Source organism: Serinus canaria, chromosome 3 (genome assembly GCF_022539315.1).
Source record: "Serinus canaria isolate serCan28SL12 chromosome 3, serCan2020, whole genome shotgun sequence".
NCBI classification, from domain to species: Eukaryota; Metazoa; Chordata; class Aves; order Passeriformes; family Fringillidae; genus Serinus; species Serinus canaria.
The window spans coordinates 65,212,664-65,233,195 of NC_066316.1; the positions used below are offsets into that span (position 1 = coordinate 65,212,664).

General features: G+C 35.8%; 1 protein-coding gene across 1 annotated transcript; it reads right to left on the reverse strand.

Annotated features, from left to right (window-relative positions):
- Positions 1 to 145: 145 nt before the first annotated feature.
- On the reverse strand, positions 146 to 20,476 carry KPNA5 (karyopherin subunit alpha 5). Its single transcript, XM_009092731.4, has 14 exons — positions 20,340 to 20,476; positions 18,162 to 18,295; positions 15,792 to 15,893; positions 15,609 to 15,708; positions 14,752 to 14,846; positions 13,793 to 13,924; positions 13,436 to 13,524; positions 12,167 to 12,266; positions 10,279 to 10,442; positions 9,169 to 9,247; positions 8,144 to 8,269; positions 7,158 to 7,285; positions 5,343 to 5,521; positions 146 to 3,797 (listed from the first exon to the last, which is right to left on the reverse strand). The coding sequence occupies exons 1-14, from the start codon at positions 20,341 to 20,343 to the stop codon at positions 3,610 to 3,612; spliced, it is 1,620 nt and encodes a 539-aa protein (XP_009090979.1). The 5' UTR covers positions 20,344 to 20,476; the 3' UTR covers positions 146 to 3,609.
- Between the last annotated feature and the right edge of the window lie 56 nt (positions 20,477 to 20,532).

Consider the following 20,532-nt stretch of genomic DNA (forward strand, 5'->3'; position numbering starts at 1 on the left):
TTCTGTCTGGTGACAGTGCCTAGTTTTTCAGTGCACAAATTGCCACTAGGAACTCATTGGCATCAATGCTGTATTCAAAATGGTATTTGCATTTTTAGCTTTAAGAAGCAACACTTACTGAATCACTAAATAAATACAGTAAACATCTGTAAAATAGGTTTTATTGGTTTCTGTATGGTATTTGGAGATTTAACATTCCATAATATTGCATACTACTTATATGTATTCTGTTACAGTAATGGGCCTTTGGCCTGGATTTAAAGATGCACTATTACTATCTGAAGTTAATACAGGTAATTTAGTTTTCCCACATTATATATGTAAGACATTGTGCCATAAGCAACTATAATTTCTCATTCCAGATTTCAGTGAAATCTTGAGGTCACAGTTTAATTCCACGCATCAATTTGCAGACCTATTACAAAAATCCTCAGCTGTACAATTTAATAAATTTAAACCTACTGAGAATTGACCATGGAGGAAAGACAATAGTGCATCTTTACTATTTTTTTAAAGACAGGCCCAACAATAAATAGTTTCCAGTTGCAAACTTGTTCTACAGCAAACATTTCTGTGCCAACATTATTACTATTTTCTGATTGCTGCTAGGAACAGTGTGTAAAGCAAATACTAGAAAATTAAAAAGCTGTATGAACCAATCCTCAGACAAAAGTGCAATGATAAAAAAAATTAGATATGATTCAGTGTAACAAGAGTAGGGAGCTAATAAAAAAAAACTTATGCTCTGCATAGTTGCATAGATTAGCTAGTTAGTTTTCACATTTAAGCAAAAGAAATTGTACCCTTTTAATTAAACCCAAACCCCTGTACTTTTAAACAGACTTTGTAACTGATGGGGCACTTCAGATTGCATATAAAGTGCCAAACTTAAAGAGCTTTTCATATCACAGTTTTGTTTCTCTCTCCATACTAGTTTCATCTGTTTAGGTATCATCATAATCATGCCCCTACCTGCAACTGTGTACACCGGAGCTGACCTTAAGTCATAATCTCTGGTTTTATTTTGTTCATTTATGTGCTTCTAACAAAGCATGATATAAGCCCAGTGATAAAATAGGAGAGACCATCCTTTAAACAATTTTCATTATTGTTTCTTAACAATATCAGGGTAAACCAAATGTTGAGTTTAAATAAATCTTAAATCCATCAATTTTAGTTCCCTTTCAAACTGTTCCATTTAAATGTATCAGAGGCATGAAATATAGTTTGTCTAAATGCGTAAAGTGCAGTCACTAACCGTCCACAAGATAGAATAATATATCCACACAACTGAAGACATTCTTTCAAAACAAATATAATACTTTCAATCTCCCCTCTTTTCTTAATTTTCAAGTCTTTCAACTAAGATTTTCATAGTTCAGATTTGGTTTAAATAAGAGAGGCTTATAAATGTAGTTTTACAGGGCTCTCCAAATAAAAAGCAGGCACAGCTGGTTGTTATCAAAACAAGGTTGTTAGAAACAAAGGAATACCCTGTTACCTGAATATTTTTCTTACACTAGAACACTGAAATTCAGCATTTGCTAGTAACCTTGGTAGATTTCCATGACTGTTACCCTGTTCTTTGATAGATGGGCAGTGGGGAGATCTTGGGAAAGAATGAGGGTTGGTGTATGAAAACCTAAAACTATGAGAGTAAAAAGGGCATAAGTACAATCACCTAACATTATATGAAAATTTGGCAACTGTACTCAATGTTATCACACTATTCAAAACTGTTGTATGCTGTACAAATCTAGGTTTAAAGTGTCATTTGCTAAAATATCTCATTATTCAGAGTTCATAAAGTAACAGCACTCCTATATACACTTCTTACACTTCTATCTTCCGCTAAAAAGACTTCAGTGGGAGGTTGCTTGCCTCCCAGTTATATCTTAGTCAAAACTGACCATTAATTTTAGAAAATCCACTTCAAGTCCCACATTCAATTACAATATAGAATATATTGCTGTAACATCAAAAGTGAAACATCTTAGAATCTTAACTTGCATGTAAAAAAAATTCTAAATATAAAATGGTACTGTAAATGATACCACCTTTAACCTGTATTTTTCAGTGCATTAAAATATTATTTAGTGACAAGCACAGTGCCATGGGTAAGTGATTTGAAGTTTGAACTGCAGCCTTTTATGAAGCATGAAATGCTCTCATATGCCACAGATTTCACTTAACCCAGGAGTTTGATGTTAACACATTAATTACAGGTAATAAAAAATAGCAATCCTTCAGAGTTAACCCAAAGTATTAATTTCTCCAAATGAGATATACTACTAATACACCAGAAACACTACTTATATGCAAGTCAAAGCAGAGCATACATTTTTCTGTACTCAAAACTGTTAACGTAAATATTAGAATTCTGTATCTTTTAGTGTTTAACAGCAAACACTGTATATTGTAGAGTCTAAATATTTAGATGAGAGTAACTTCTAGTTAGTTTTGGTGTCCACATACTTAATGCTATTTACAGTACAACAAACTTTTCCTTCAACTGGTGTGATTCACTATTCATTTTTCACTGCAGTATTTCTACTGTTTTACCAAAAGCAAACCAAATTCATTAACATAAGGAACATTTCAAGTTGCAGTAGCATACTTGGTCAAAAAACAACACCTACTGTCTAAACTTTTAAGAAGCTATTGTACTAAAAGGCAAACATTGCAATGTTTCTCAAACTAAGGTGGTGTTACCACATCTTGACAGAAGACAACTATAGAACATCAGCCTGGTGATTGGTGCACATCACCCTTCTGTCAGTCCTAATTGCAGCTTTTTTGTGGTAACCGAAGCGGCTGCTTCCACTGCAAAGTACTGCAGTTGTGGCTGCCTTGTAATGCCATTTAGCAGCTTTCATTACAGAGCCAACATCTAATGACCAGCAAGGTCTCTGCTGATTCCAATTTAAAAACCTCTGAAATAGTCCTCTTCCCACAGAATTCAGAAAAAACTTTTTCATATATTCAGTATTATATTAGGTTATTAGTATTATATATGTATATCTATTATGTCTTTAAATACATTTTATAAATAAATTCCAACAGTGTGTTGTAAAGTAAGTAATGCATAAAAGTTTCACAATTTAAATAAATATTTTTCACATTCCAATTCAGCTTCTTACAAGCTCATCTTTATTTCATGCCTTAGTTCTGAAGCAATGTTTCTGCTTCAATACAAGAGGTAGATTTGATAGAGACTGGGCAAGTCAAGCCTACTGCCAAAAATTCAACTGTCAGTAACTGTATTGCTGATATGAAGTTTGAGACTACATGAAAAATTCAGAACTACTACCTAAAATCCTACCAAGCCTTAGCTAAACATTTCTTGTTAAATCACATTTAATGCTTTTAGACATTATTACTCACAGTTTTTTTTCTGTACATAAGAGATAATGAAGAACACAAATACAAAACAGAGAACAGTTGTCTCTAACACAATATATAAAAGTGCATGAGCTCTTTCTTCATCTATTTCTGTAAAACATATTCAGCTTTTCCTCTAACTTTGGCCATTAAGAAAAGACCTCTGAGAAAAAAAAAACCCAAACCATACAAGTGTTTAAATTTTATGCTTATATTCACTTCAGTAGTTTAGAGCTGAAACCCCTCCATTGGAGCCTCCTGCTGCTGAAACACAAACTGCTGCTGACTTTCATCCACCTGAGGTGCAATACTAGAGTCCTCTTCTTCGACACCAAAATAATGTTCTATGAGTTCAAAAGCCTTTTGGTAGATCTCTTGGTTTTCATGCCTCTGAAGAAATTCAATTTTATCAAGTCCTAAATTCAAAATAGAAAATTTTCAAATATATAGTTGCTTAAATGAATGATGAATTCAAATAGAAACAGCTTATAGTATAGCAGTACTTCAAAAATATGCAATCCCAATTCATCTCAATTAATCTGAAATCACTGGTTCTTAATTTCCTAACCCATGGATTTCTAGTCTTCATTTTCTGCTGTCCAAACTCATTTTAAAACTAAGCTAAAAGCATTTCAAATAAACTAATATCCCAATTTCTGTTCTTCTTCTCTTAAGTCTTCCCCAACTCTAAATTCTATCACCACTCATGGAGCTGTCACTAGGCACAGTCTGGTATACTTTTTTGAAATAATTGTAAGATGTAACAATACTACCTTTTGGAAAGCTTATCATTTTGCAAGTAGAGGACTAATTCAGCCAAAGGAGCAGAGGTTAGGTTAATATAGGCAGTCTGTTAGGTTAATATAAAATTCCTGTTTAGCTTTTAAAGGTAATGTAGTTTCTACTTAGGCTGGATTAGAAAGAGCTCAAATGAACACTTCTGGTGAGTGCAGAGGCCAAAGCAATGATGGTGACATAATCAGCTGTTTTCCTTACTTGAACTTATACTCTACAGCTTCAGCAGCCTATGCTTAAAAGCTAAAGAAAATAAGAGAACCTAGAGAGTCAATACTTAAAATTATGAATGGACAGAAAATCTGTAATACAATAAATTCAATTAAAGTCTTCAGTACTTACTCGTCTTATGCATTTAATTGCTAAGTTCTTCAAGCATGCATTTGATTTAAAAAACTCAACTCTTTAACAGGGAATTCAGATGTAAAGACAGCTTTACAGTAAAGTTAGTACCACCTAATCAGATACAATGTGGTCAATTAGAATTACAGTTCTATTAGTTACTAGCAGTTTCTGAAATACAAATGTCTGACAATTTTGTTTTGTCAGAGCTAGAAAAAAGGCAATTCTCCAAAAAGAATGCCAGTTTCATTATAAGCCAATTGTAAAAGAATCCAGTCATGAAATTCCACAAATTAGAATGCCTTTATATAGAGGTTTAATTCAAGAACTTTTTTAAGAGACTAAAAAACTACTTGCAAAAGTAAAAACTTATTTAATTTTATGACCTGAACTTGATTTTGCTGTTACTGATATTTACTATATTAAAAAGTGATATAACTTTGGGATCAATTAAAAAACCCTGATCTTACAACCCTGTTAGTAATGAAACTGTAGCAGACAGGACTATGTATTAAAGTATTAAAAACTGTATTTAGGAATGGCTGATAAATGTATGCAAAGCATGGTTCCAATAGACTGGGACACCTGTGTTAAACCCTTCTGAGAATGCTTCTCTAGAGGGACATTTAAACTGACCTCAGACAAACACTGAGACCACTTTCCCCTAAAAGTAACATTACTTACTTTGTGATACTTTATGTCTACTTCTGCTTGGAGTAATTCTTATATTAAAACTTACCTGCAAATTTCAAAATGACTCTCAGTGGTTTTGTTTAGAATAAAAAAAGTTCAGGTATGTGGTTTAACCAGAAGTGTGTTCTTACCATAGGCTTCCTCTATCAGGGCACAATAAGGATTAATGCCAATTCCATTTTGCTTTGACTCTTGTTCTCCAAGACGCAAAATATTTTCAAGTCCATTTAAAGCCACCTGTACTATTTTTGAATCCATCACAGTCAGGAGGTCACAAAGAGGCTTGGTACAACCTAGTGCTACCAAATACCTTTATAACAGAAACGAAACAAGGAAGGGGAAAAGAACTGATAATCCATCACATTTATTCTGACATACCAGTCTACTGCTATTAAAGCTTACTTTTGCTAAAAAAAGTGGCTGAAACAACAGCATTTCTAAAGCATGCAACAACACAAATTTAGCCCAAAATGAAATAAATATTACAATTTATCTTAATAAAACAAAATGAATATGTATTCCTAATTGAAGTGTGAAATCTGTAGTTTTTAAAATTTTTTTTACTACAACCTTCAGGTGGGTTTTATTGAATATAAAATTAAAAATTTTATCAGGAAGTTCTTTCTCAGGCAGTTGAAATTTCCTAGTGGTAGAAATATCAAGTAAACACACTAGATACATGTAAGAACACTGGGCACTGTTCTGTGCTAAGACAGTCCACACTAGAAGTCCATTAAGATTTTAGCATCACCTACTATAAAGAGAAGGATGCAACTGTAAAAATACAAAGACAAAAATACTGGGATTCTGTGTATCCCACTCCTTTTCACAATTTTGAAAAAAAAACCATTGTGTACAAACTTTCACAAGCCAACCTGTGTCCCTGCTTCTAGGATGTAAGGAAAACGACGACAGCAATGTTTGCATAAATACAGTCTAATTCAGTGGTTTAAAACTATCCTGCAGTTAGGCATTAGTACCCTGAGGACATTAAGAGGACTGAAACTTCATGACACCAGTAATATATATGTATTTTTGATGAAGAGCCATTGTTATGGTATTATATGCACATCTACAATTTGAAGATCCTGATTTAAAATTTATTTTTAAAATGCTAGATTTAAAAATGTTACATTATACAAGCAATTAAAAGAAATTCAAAAAACCAAGACACTTTCCTTTGTTATTCCTTTTATCCCTCAGATAACACATAGTGGTTATAGGAAAATCAGGATTAGTTACATTATAAATAAGAACATACGTCTTACAATAGATCTCCCAAATATGCTGGAAAAGTTGTCACATCACTTTCAGTTATGGCTTTCATATAATACAGGAACTTTTAAATCAAATTATCAGCTACTGATTCAAAGAGATCATTATTCTACAGTATTCAGAGAAACCAGAGAATATTTTATTCTAGCAATTCTATCTTTGCAGCATATAAATAGCTACTGATAGTAAAAGTTTAATCAAACTCAGTTCTGAGCAAGGAGTTTAGATATCTGCTTTAAAATCATACTGATAATACTTAAGTAAAAATACATGAAGGAACTACTAAAATCCCTGAAGTCTGTCCCCAAATATACAATCCCACTGCACAAGTTTTCTATTGTAGAAATCACCTAAAGAACTCCCCATAGTTTACCATTTTAAAACTCTTAAACCATTCATCAGCTGTTCCAATTGTGTTTGACAATGCAGTATCAGCTAGAGAAGTCTGTTGCACCCTTTAGGTGCAACACCGCTGAAAAAAGCACTAATTATTTATTAAGTTTGTTGCATGTACTTCTTTGATTTTTCTGAATTTCTACATTATCAAGTTGGAATTTCAAGGAAATGAGGCTATGTATGATTTTGTTGCTATGACTGTCAAGATTCAAATGCAGAAATCCACATGCCCTATAGAAAATCCTTAGGCAGAGAACAGTAACACACAAACTCACCTGATCTGTTCAGGGGTTCCTCCTGATGTTGCATTAGTTATGGCCCATGCTGCCTCTTTTCTGGTGCGAAATTCAGCTTTTTGGAGAATTTCAATCAATATTGGAAAAATATTTGCATCTATAACAGCCTAAGAGATGAAATTGTAACATTTTACAACCATTAATAAAGATTTCAGAACACTTATAGCCTTAGAATAGTGATCACAAGAATTAGTGATGCCTGCTGACATTAAAACAAAGACTATCTTGTTTACATGATGCCATGCAAACTATAAACGCTAAAGTGAAATTCGGAACTATTCCAACATTGCACTGCAGTGGCCATCAGAAGACCCTGGGTTTTTTATTTCTCTCTTTCTGGTGGGCAGAGCCAAGCTTACTGGATTGGCCCATTTAAAAATCATACAAGTTTTTGAACTGAAGATCAAGCCTTGGAACAAAATTTTCCATTTTACTGAGGTCCTGTGGTCTCTATTGAGAGACTATGTCTGTAATTGGACACTTTATTACATGTTTTAAGTTATATTAGGAAGACACATTTTCTTCACTGATTGAAGCAGAAGGGAAAAAAATCATTTTGGAATACGTATTCTGATTCAGAACTCTTGTTTTTATTTATCAGAACCTTCGTTCAGATAGCTCCAGTCACCTGGAACAATACTCAGGATGCAGCAGTTTCCACAAGAATACAACTCAGTGTTGATGACATCACGCTGGGCTTCTATCCAAGCAAAATATTCACCATTTACAAACTAATTCACTTTTCACTGGACAAATTTGTAGTACAAATTCTGACAGCTATTTCTATGTAAGATAATATCTCAAAGTTTAGAAGAAACCATTTAGGTTAGGTAAAATTACAGACAGTTAGGACTAAAACAAATAATACAGTTAGTGCAGTATCCATTTACATCTTGTGAAGGAAAATCAAGCAAAGTAGTAAAATGAAAACAAAACCAACCAAGTAACAAATTCCCAGGCTTTACCTGAATCTGAGCTCTGTTTCCTGCAGTTATATTAGAAACAGTCCAGCATGCTTCTTTTCTGATAGATTCCTTGGGACTACTAAGCAAGTGCAAGAGACATGGCAATGCAGAGCAGTTTAGAATCACCTAAAATAATTTAAAAATTGAAAACTGGATTGTACTACATATAGCCTTGTGCAATATACATATATATATATATAAATGTAAAAGCATTTACAGAGGACTTCAAAAGATCTTGCAACACATTTATATTATACGAAGTGCCATATCTTGCAAGATTAAAGTGTTTAATGCTGTAGTGTGTGATCAGACAATCTAGCAATTTGAAAGAATCTGCCTTCAATTAAGTTCAGACCAAAAGACTGACAACAGAAAAACTAAGTAAGGCTACTTAAGGCTAAAATATGAGTAACACAAAATGGTTGACAAATGCACATCTAATTTATATAGTTATCTGTTAATTTTTTAAGAGAAGGTTTTTCATTTAATTCCTTAGCAAAATCGTTTTCTCTAGAGCTCACAAATTATGCAGGTAACATCTTTCCTTATGTTCTGTTTACACTAGTACTATCAGCCTTTTAGAGAGAATTATTTTTCAAGTGGGACCTGTCTTCCTATTTCCTGCATTACTTCAAAATCAATGCCATTGTAAGACTATCACATACAAAGTCATGGACAAATTAAGTATAAGCATAGCTTAGAAGTGACTGCCTTTAAGACTTGAAAAATAATAAGTAACTGAACCTCCTGAAAGGAAGGGAAAAAAATCCAAAAAACAAAAAAAGCAACAGTCGAAGTACCATATAGAAATGAAGCAATACACTAGACACAATGCTGTAAAAAAAAAAAAAAAAGTTCATTCTTGCATTAAAATAGGAGCCTAAACTATCAAATCAACAACACAGATTTCTAGAAAGCCTCTTTCAGTGACATATGCAGATACCTGTACCTGGACATGTATTTTGTTAAAATTTTCCCAAAATTATGTCTTGCCAAATAATTTTTCTTAAATCAACTAGTCTTACCTGTGTTTGGATATCATCCCCAGTAACAATATTTCCAACTGCTCTTAATGCAGGGGATACCACTTTGTAATCATTATGCCTGGAGACAAATATTATATTGCTTGATATTACCAAGTGTTAAAACAATAATTTTGCATTTTCAGCAAACAAGGGTTTACTTCAGATGCTAAGTATTTATCAAAACCACTGTATTACTAACTGCACTTTCCCTGTTTAGCCAAATTTGAATACCACAACCCCACAACTGAATTGCTGATTCAAAGACTGAGCACCTCTATGGAACAACACAACTTAGAGCAATCTGCTCAGCAGATCCATTTCACCCAGCTCAAGTATTATTAAATACGATACTGGAACACGTGTCATTCAATAGCCACAGAAACAGACAGGGTGCTATGAGGTGTATACTAAAGTTTACCATGTTTTGTAAGAAAAATTACCCCTTTTGTGAGTCAATAATCCTAGAAGCCAGCACATGAAGTCCATATTCAGCTGTCTGATGTGTGGGGGAAGGAAATTACACAGTTGCCCTAGAGCTTCTATGGAAGAGAAAGAAATCTTCCCTATCCTGACAGCTATTAAAACGAGCTTTTCACAGGGAACTGCTATCCCAGACCTACTCTGCAGTCCCATGTGAACACATGGATTTAGTCTCCCTTTCTAGGAAAATAATGAACCATAACCCAAACATATTGCAACAGTTTAAAAATGGCTCTAGCCAGACTCTGGACTTCACTGAGTCCAGGAACTGTCTGTAAAGCAATGATATGTCCTAGAAAGGAAAGTACAACAGTGAAATCAAAAAAAAAAAAAAAAAAATTTACAATTCAACACTGGTCTTCAGTCTTTGCCTTTCTATTCCTTCATGTACATGAATTTCGACATTAAATTTTAAGGAACGTAAGGGAATACTATGGAGAAAACTTTTTTCACTGTCAATATCAGGAATAATTGCAGGCATCAAGCAAGCTAACAAGCAGCTTAAAAGATTTCAAACTGAATTCATGTCCATCACTTTCCACAAAAATTAAGACATCAGGTGAGAAAACACAGCTCAATTTTAACATTAACAGCACTATAAGACACTTATTTAGTGAGAAGAAGACTTACATAAGCAGCTCTACCAATCTTCGACACACTCCAGAATCAATAACAGCTTGAATTTTATCATTGGGACCATCTGAAAGGTAAGAGAGGGCCCAGCAAGCATCTGCTAATACATCCGGGTCACTGCTAAACAACAGTCTTGATAAAACATTTAAGCAAGGAGCAACCTAGGTTAAAGAAAAATATTGCAGAAAATTAGATGTTCCATATTTTTCAAGTTTCAGAGAACACACTGCAAAGGCATAAATGTGCAAAACTATTTATTGTTCAGGTACACAAGGTCATTAACGAATGAAGACCCAGGTGAAACACTTTTTGATTAAACCAGATATCCAATTCAAATCAGCAAATTGGATAAGTTCTAATTCACAGCCTATTTATTGAGAGATACTGTATTAAGTACATAATTGTTCAGCTTAAATAAAAAAACATCTGCTTTTACAGGAATTGCTGATGCTTTTTTAATTATTCAGGGAGCAGAATCTCTAAGTAATAAAAGTTTGGGGTTTATTTTTTTGGTGGCTTTGTAGGAGTATCGGCAGTTATTTGTAATAACCAACCTAGAGTAACTCAGGCAGCACCCAACATTCACTGAACCAGTGAAACAATGTCTCAGTTCTCACTGCCACTGTTCCCTCTGGCCTTCATCTCTGTAACTTCTGTGCAGAGCCAAATGAACTAGACCATCTAAGCACCATTTGGAACCTGACAGGTGTCTGCTGTACAGCCTGGGAATTGCATATTCTTTGTAGAACTTAATTCTTTACCTTACATGGGTAAGGTAAAGAATTAAGTTCTACAGAGACAAATTAAGTCTCTATTAATGTGTCCAACTGCTGCTATTGCAAAGGGCTAAAGGCAAATTCTGCTAAAGGCAAATTCAGTCTCTATTTAATGCATCCAACTGCTGCTATTGCAAAGGGCGAAAAGCAGAGGACTTAGTCGTATTAGCAGCTGCCTATAGGGCACCCTTTTCCTGTGGGGTTTTGTATTCAAGCAGCAAAAAATCTTGTTTTTTCACTACCAGAACAAAACACTAGTAAAGGATATAGGCTAGACAGAGTCATTGTGAGGTGATCAATTAACTGACATCAGAAATTTCCCCTTTTTGTTAATATTTCTTCAAGAATTAATAAGAAGCAATAACTTCTAGTTAGTAATTACTAACTCATGAGGTAAAACTTTCTCCAGATTAACTTTATTGATCACTTAAACTCAGTCTCTTCTAACAGAATATCCAGATATCCAGTGTTAATCTTTTTTAAAGTCATTAACCTTACCAGAAATTAATTTCATACTGAAAATAAGCTAAAACTCCACTTAGTCTCTACAGTCTTTACAACTACATATTAGAGAGAAGAAAATAAAGGGAGAGCATATAGGCTCTCTCTGTCATCACAGTCTGATTTCCCTGCATCTGACAGAGCAAAAACTCAAAATTTTATTAATGCAGTATGATGCACTCACAATCATAGACCAAAAAAACCAAAAAAAAACCAAAAAAAAACCAAAACAAACAAAAAAAAAAACCAAAAAACCCAACCAAACAAAAAAAAAAAAATTGAGGAACTATAACTCACATTCTCTACAACAGTTCTGAAGAAAATACAGTCCCACATGGTTTAGTGCTGAATGTATAATTTGTCCATCACTTCACACCAGTGCATGACTATTTGCACCAGACTATAGTCTCAAGTTTTTAAGTGATATGATTTTATTGCTATCAGTGCCAAAGTAGATGATTTTTCACAGATACAACAGATGGGCAAGACTGTGTGATGACACTAAAAACATAAAAAGTATGTCTATATTTAGACTCAAAGATTCTGTTTGTTATAAAATATTACAAACATAGATATTCTTTAGCTTTTTGATTTCTACTTTATTATACCTTACTGAAGTCTGGAGGTGGGTTCTTTCCTCTACAAAGATTTGAGAGTGCCCAGACTGCATTTCTAGTTGTTGTAAGACGATTTGAATTTGTTAACAATCTGTGAGAGACAATAATAAGAAAAAAAGTAATTTCTTATTAAAATTTAGTTAATTTTCTGGCTATTTTTAACAAAAGAACATCACATAAGGAAGAGAAATTCTATTATTGATTACTAGTTTAAATTTATTTATCTTCATATTTTATATGCTGCAACTATTTTCTTAAAATCAACTGAATCTGTATTTTGCATAATTTTGGGATGTCTCATTCCCAAATCAAGTACATGCATATAAAATAAAAAACTGCTTACATGAAAAATCATTCAACTAAACCTTTCTGAGGGTCTTTAGAAGGGGTTAGGAGACACAACCCTGCATGGAATGAACTTTGATGTTTTCATTCAGAAAATGCAATTAATAATAATAAAAAAAATACTTCCATAAAAAGCTGAAACCTGGAAGTTCTTGTAAAAAAATTAACACATTACTTCTGCTTTTGCCAAATAGAACATGAAAGATGCAATACCTGAAAAATCAGGTTCACTTTCAGATACATAACAAAATGTCTAAAATGTTAATTCTTTAAGCCCTTGGTGAAGGTAGTCATGTTCTCCTCTGCTACTTTAAGCTATTTTACAAATGTTTCATTTTATTACTTTAAGTGGTAATAAACTGAGTAACATTTGTCTTGTGCAAATTTTTCCCTGTGATGAAAATACTATGGTAAGCACATAGTCAATGCTGGAATGATATTCCTAATGAAGACAGATCTTCTAGAGGAATACAGCTCATATAACAACTACTCTGTCAGCTCATCTCAGCAAGCAAATCAATAAATAGGAAGACTAGAGCTTGGAGCTACTGAACGAAAGTGGAGAAAACAGCCTATTGCCTAGGCAGATGGAACCATACAAGTGGGAATCAAATTATGTCTCGCACCCCATACATTCAGAAATCTGACAACACAGAGTTGGCACAATACAAAAATTTCATTTACCTGTGAAGTAACACTTCTCTCCTTTTGCAAACACTGAAAAGCTTCCAGTCATGAATGAATTAATCAAAGATATGCATGAAGCTCATGTAATCCAAAACATTAAACTGCTTCTTATTGTTATGATTCTCAATACATACAAAAACCTATATTCTTTTCAAGTAAATTCTAAGCTGAAGTTTTCATTTTTCTGGACATATACAAAATATTATAATATTCGTTTACAATACTTACTCTAAGAGAGGTGGCAATATTCCACAGTTCAAAACAAAGTCTCTGCATTCTGCATTATCACCAGCAATGTTCCCAAGAGCCCACACTGCCTTAAAAAGCAAAGCATCCAAGTGAATTTATACATACTTGCAAATCAACTTTTACAGATATTCTATACTTTTTACAGCAAATATTACAGAATAGAAAAAAAATCTTCTATGGCAAAAAATAGTGATAGTAAATTTTTATCTTCCTGGAGGCAGATCAACTAGATGGTAGGCAAATGGGGGTCAAAGCCTCTGTAACCCCACACACCCCAAAACAGACATTCATAACTGAATTTTAAGTAGTAATAAAACCCCTCAAGAAGACAGTTACCTGCTCCTGTACATCTTCATGTTCTGAGCTAAGCAACTTAATAAAAATGGGAACAGCTCCAGTTTCAATTACAACTTTGGTGTGTAAGAAAGTTCCAGACGCTATGTTTGTCAAAGCCCAAGCTGCTTCAAACTGTTGAGGAACACAAACATAGCCATGTTAAACCACTCAGCATTAAAACTTAAAATCATGACATGAAATTTGACATAAGAGTTTTAGAGGTTAATTTTCCAACTTTTTTTCCTTTCCAGTGAGATGCAATTATTGTTATAGTACTCCACACAATAAAAATCCTGGCACTGACAAAATCTCTATTTAGTAAGAGAGTAAAAAATAATGTAGTAACTTCCAGTAACTACGTTATTTTTAGGTTTTGGTTACAGAACTAAGACAGATTTCAAGTCATTATTAACTAGCACAGATAACACTTGTTTACTCAGTATTAAGTTAATTCTTCTAGAACAAATGTCCTCAAGGCCTAAGTGTTATTCCCATGGAGAGGTAGACAGAACTAGTTACTTCTACCATTAATCAGATATTTTCTCAAAGATTTTCTGAAAGGATTTCAAACAAGCCTGTCAGTTTCGTGTACTTTTTTTTCCAAAGATTTCAGCTGAAAAGTACTACAATATAGTCAACACTTAAAAAGACAGATTCTGCTCACACATCATTGCTGATGATCTTAATATACCACTCTGTAAATCCTCTTGAACACATTTTGCTTTCAACCCAAGCTTTTGTCCCGCTGAATACATGACCCTAAGGACTACTATAAAAATTCACAAAGTCAAGTCACATTTTTAGCAGCAATAACGAAAACATATGGCTTCAGTGGTGAAAAATAATTATATTTGGTTACTCAAAACCCCTGCCAAACAAAACAACAAGTGCCTTCCAAAGCTCTTTTGGAAGGTTTCTAATCCCATTCAAAACCCACAATCAGTACAAGCTGAACTCACTTGTAGAGTGTAATTTTCACTCCTCTCTAGAAATTTCACAAATCTCTGTACTACTCCTGGTTTTTGAATGACTTCATCTATAGGTGGATTAGGCTCTAGGAAATAAAACCAAACATATCTGTATTAAAAGACCAAGTAAATTACTTTTTCAGTATGACAGAAACCATTAATATGATTTGTAGATCGTATAATTTCATTCAATCCTTTTCAAAAGGAGTTACAAACTTTTCACTTGCAGGATCTTTCCTATGAAGTAATACAATGTAGTAAACACCCTGTTACATATAATAACAGTAACACATACTATTATCTATTTGCATGTTAGTAACTCATCACAAAACACTGTTCCTTCTACCAACAGCTCAGGTTGGTGGAAGAGCAATTATAGATACTGGATGCTATTTTAAAAGACCAAGCACACCCTTACCTATCATGCTATAAACATACCAGCATCACCTAAAGATTGCATGTTTTACAGCCCCAACAAAAACAAGTTACAACTCTTCTTTGCCAGCCATGTAATTTTTTTTCCCCTTGAGGAGAGAATGGGAGTGAGAAGTTGAATCACTGCAACAATTACTCTAAGTATGTTAGTGTGCAGTTAGTTACTGCCTTGGACACATCAATCAAAAACATCCTTGTTTTTTACTTTGAAAGACTTAAAGTCAAATAATGAAGATTTCTGTATTTAGCCATTAGGTCAGAAGAGATTTGGCACAGTTTCTTTATAAACACAGCTACAGCTTCTACAAGATCTATTTCAAAATAAAACATAACTAAATGTTAACTGACTCTTAAGTATAATTCATAATAACACAGAAGGAAGCAACTAGAAAACACAGGCAATGTTTACCTACCTTTAGAGAGCAATTTTCTGAATTTCTGAGTTGCTGTGAGCTGCTGATCAGGATCATCTGAAAAAATCATCTGTACCATATCTACAGTAATAACTTCTTCCTAAAAATACAAGGAAGATTTCTTATAGTGTAGTACTATGCACACTAATAGATAACATTCTAAACACACTCGGAAGTACTTACCTCTGGAATAGGAACAGTAGAGCTGACATCAGGATCCTGAATTGGGCTTTCTACCATGGATTCTTCATTTCCCGGGAGACACACATTTCGGCGTTTAAACAGCTGAACAAAGGGGACATTTTTTGGGAGATGTTAGGAGTAACCAAGGTGTGGGTACTGATGACATACACTTGAAGAAATGTTTTCACCAATACTAGTCAAATAATTTTACCTATTCGCCTTCCTATTCACCCACACAAGGGGAATTCTATAGAGAAGTTGAGATAACATAAAGGAGAAAAACTATCATATCTGGATCTTGAGAAACTGCACAGCAACAATTCAGATAGACATTCAGAACTAGATTCTTACTAGTTATAAAGATCCATAATTTTTTCACAAGAAAAAGAAGATACAGATCTTTTTGCTTTCAGTCTTTTATCCCTTATAATTAGCATGCATTTTAAACATGAAATAGTATTCTACAAGCTACTTTCTCCTTTATTAGTTTGTAGGCTAAAATCACCAACACAGAGGCAATGTTTGTGTTTCAGCACACTGCATTCCTCCCTTCTACAGAAGACTACTAAGCAGCACCTGTATTTTATACCCAGATGAGGAAAGATTAAATAGAAACATAATTTTCATACAGAAGAGAAAAAAAAAATATTCTCGTTTCAAGGTGACCTTCCGAACCATGCAACATTAAACATTCTTTATGTCCAAAAATTGCTTTACAATTAGATGCACACACTGCCTATGCACAGAATACACACCAGCACTGTAGTATTTAGTAAACTATATTCAATGAGCGCCTCTTCATTTTCTGGCATACAAGCAAAACGTTCACATTGACCTGTTCTCTTCTAGAAACCAAACCTAAATTTTTATCTTTATTCCAGCACTACATTTACAACTAGTGTAATCAACAATTCTAAGAATACCTACATTTGTACCTTTAGAAAGAAATGATAGGCTCTTAGTCCATTGACTAAGATTTCACCTGTAACCATAATAATGAAACCACCTATGAATCCTGAAGGTTTTGTCCCTCTAGGTGTCTACAGACCCAGGTTTCTGCTATTCTACATGTCCAAAACTGCAGAACAACTCCATGTTTACATCCAGCTCTATTTCAACAGGAATCTAAACCAAGGCATTCTCTCCCCTGTTTGATGAACTTATGGGTTGGGTGTAATTCTGGACACAAAACAACTACAGAATGCAAATGAGGCTTAATTCCATTTAAACCCACTAAGGAACAAGAAACAATATTCCACTTTTGGAAGACCAGCCATTCTTTCTCAATGCTCAACAGAAGGACACAGAAGTTCTTGAAAAGTATAAACTTGCTTGGTCTTTCCACCAGTGACAATTACTTCTGGAGCACAAGCAGTCTCATCTCTCTGCATAAACTCATTCTCAGGTCAGGAAGAGCTGAAAAACACCAGTCCAACAAACCAAGATCAAGCAGACCATAACAGTAGTCTCATGGTTACAACAGTCAACATGGGAGAGGAAACAGCCATTATTTTCATAATTTATCCAGGGAGCATTTACTACAAAATATGTAAACAAAACTTTCAGCAGGAACTGCAATGCATTACCCTTTCAGAGATAAGTGCTCCAGTACCACACCACTTCTGACTCTTACCCCCCTGGCCCAAAAAACTGAAATTCTTTTTCCATGCACCACTTTCCCAGTAGAAGGGTAAGTATTCCACCTCATCGCAGACTGTAGATCAGAGCCTGGGACACTCTCCAGGGTGTGGGAGACAAAGTCATCCACTTTAGATCAAACAGAAAAACAAACTACCTTCCTTAGCTTCCTGGCAAGAAACATTCTGCAAAGAGGAACTATGACAAACTATTAAATAATACAATGTTCCACATACCCTGACCACTAAAATTCAATGAGAACAACTGCAAATGTTTGTATAATAGTTCAGAGACACTAACTGGTAGCCACTTTATTAAGTTGGTAGAAGAGCTCTTAGGCAGTTTGAAGCATGATATCAAAGATGAAAATAATCTCCCTTCACACACCAAATTTGACCCCAGCTCTAGCAGAGAATGCCAGGTTTCAAATTCTTACTGGAAATATGAGTGTTCCTTTAGTCTAGTCTCACGTGTATAAACCTAGACTGTGGGTTGATGTTAAAAACTCACAGCTCTCTCCTCTGTATGCCCTAGTAATTTAAAAGGCTTTCTGTTCATCTTTTTATGATCCTAATGAGAAGTGCCTGGTGCTTCCCACAAATGCAAAGAAAACAGACATTCAACCTGGCACCCTGGATTCCCCTCCTGAGAATGAGTCTGCTCAAGTCCTTTCAGGCCCCTGAATATAGCTCCACAGGCACTGAACAGTGAACAGCTCCCCGAGATGCTTACCTGCTCTTCTCTTTTCTGTTTCCGAAGCTGGATTCCTTCCTCCTCTCTTCTCCTGCGCATTTCTTGGGGATTAAGTGCATTATTCTTGTAGCTTTTCATTCTGAAGTTATCTTTACCTGGGCTTGCCATGTTGTCTATTGAAAAAATACAAAATTACTTCAAAAGGCCACACTTGCCATCTCTTGTACAATGAAAATATCTACAGCGGCCGCTATATATTCCTGCATGTTACCAATATCGAGTTCATCAACAAAAATCTTTAATGCAGAAATCACAGGAAACCTATGCCTAGATAGGCATTTCCAAACTGCAGATTAAACTACAGTTCAAGAATCAGATACAGCAAAAAAGGGCATAAACTACTGTAAAAAGAAACTGTGCATCTTACAAGCCAATTGAAAACCAAAAAGCTGCTAAAAAGACATTATGCTGCTAAATTTTGATTCTGTCAGCAAGGAAGCAAAAAAAAATTTCCTTCCTCCTCTCATAAAGGTAACATTGACTGTATTATAAATAAACACAAACCCAAAAAGAAAACCTGCAATAATTACTTCATATAATACCTTATGGTTTCTTTAATTTCACTATCTCACAAACATAACAGAATCTAAGGGCTATGCTTTTCCTTCTAAACTGTGTGCAGGAAAATAATTTAAGGGTCAGTAGCATGCAGACAGGAGTACTCTTTTTCATTTTAAATTAACAGAATTATTGTCTCACTCCAATTACCAGTTGTTTTAATGGATTTAGAAGATTAGAATCTGAGTGTCATTTCAGGTGTATCAGCTGTGGAAAGATAAAAGTGATAGCTCATGATTCTGTCACCAGAACGATCAAACGGAGTGGAAAAGGTTGTTAACAGCACGGCGCCTTTTTTTAAAGCTAGAACTGAAGCCTTCATCTGAGAAACAACTGTTAAAAACAAGACTCTACACAAACTATCACTCCTCTGGAATTCTTCTACAAGGAGAAAACATGTAAACTACAGCACCTGAGCTATGCAAAATTCTCTGGCAACTTTCATGCTGAGACCATTTGTTTTAGGGTTTTTTTTTTTTATCAGCGGGACCAAGGACCACTAAAAAATAAACACAAGCTATTAGAGGAAAACAGACTGCAGACTTACACTGACATCAAGGCACCACCGCAAGGACTTGGCAGCCTTTTTCACCCAAGTATCTGCTCCACAAGTACCTAAGTAAACTACTGACATCTCTGCACAACAAGGCTAAGTGTGCCACTGTCTAAGGCAAATTTCTAGCAACAGTCATGTAATTTTATTTTCCCAACAATACCTACCACTGGATTATCTAGTCCTAGAACACCATCCCTTTCCTAATCGTTCATGCCTTGCTAATTTAGTTGTGGCAATGATACTATCAGGTCAAGAAATGGACTGACCAAGAGAAATGCACGTTCAAAGTAACCCAGTCACCACCTCTCTGAAAAGTTACAGAAAGTCAACTGGAAGGAAGGTCCCATCAAAACTGTTTTTAAAAAGAAAAACTGAGAAATTTATAGCTTCCATCCTTCCACAAAGCTCTGAATATAGACATTATAAGGGCAAGAAGACTGACAGTCCCTGGTTTCATACCGTCTGTACCTAGATCCAAGCGAGCTTGCACTTCTGTGCTACAAAACTACACTTGTTTTAACATCGATCCCTCCACCCGCCAGATCCTGCATAGCACCCACTTGTTGTGCATAGTCTAACATCTATCATACTACTTTTTTTTCCCCCTCCTTGTCTACCTAAGGCTCACTAAACACGGCGGCTCGCTGTCCCTCCGCCCCCCCTCAGCCGGACGCTGCCCAGAGGCCCAGCCCGCAGGGACCGACCAGTCCGAGACCGCCAGGACCGACTGACCTGTCAGCCTGACACTCACCCAGCCACCCAGCCATCCCGGCTACATACAGCGAGGAGCAGCGCTTGTCACTCACGTCCCCAGCAGAAGGCGTGGAAAGCCCCCTCCACCAGCAGCAAGGCAGGGAAGGGGGAGGATGGCAGAGCCGTCCGGCCTGAGAAAGCGGACACCCCGTCCAAGCCCCGAGGGAGCTGCCATGCGGGCAGTGCCGCCAGAGCCAGCGGCAGACCGGCCTGCACCAGGCACCCCGTCTCCCAAGCGGTGCGGCCTCTGCTGCCCCTACCCGCCGGCTCTCAGCGCCTTTCCTCCTTACCCATCGCGGCGGACACGCCCGGCGCCCGGCGCCGTCCAAACGCGAGCACGCCGCTCCGGAGCGCTCCGCACCGGCAGCACACACCGATGCAAGATGGCGGACGCCGCCCCGCCGCGCGCCGCACTGGTCTGGGGGCGGGCCCGCCTTTCCCAGCAGCCTCTGCGCGGCTCGCGCCCGCCCCGGGCCGGGGAAC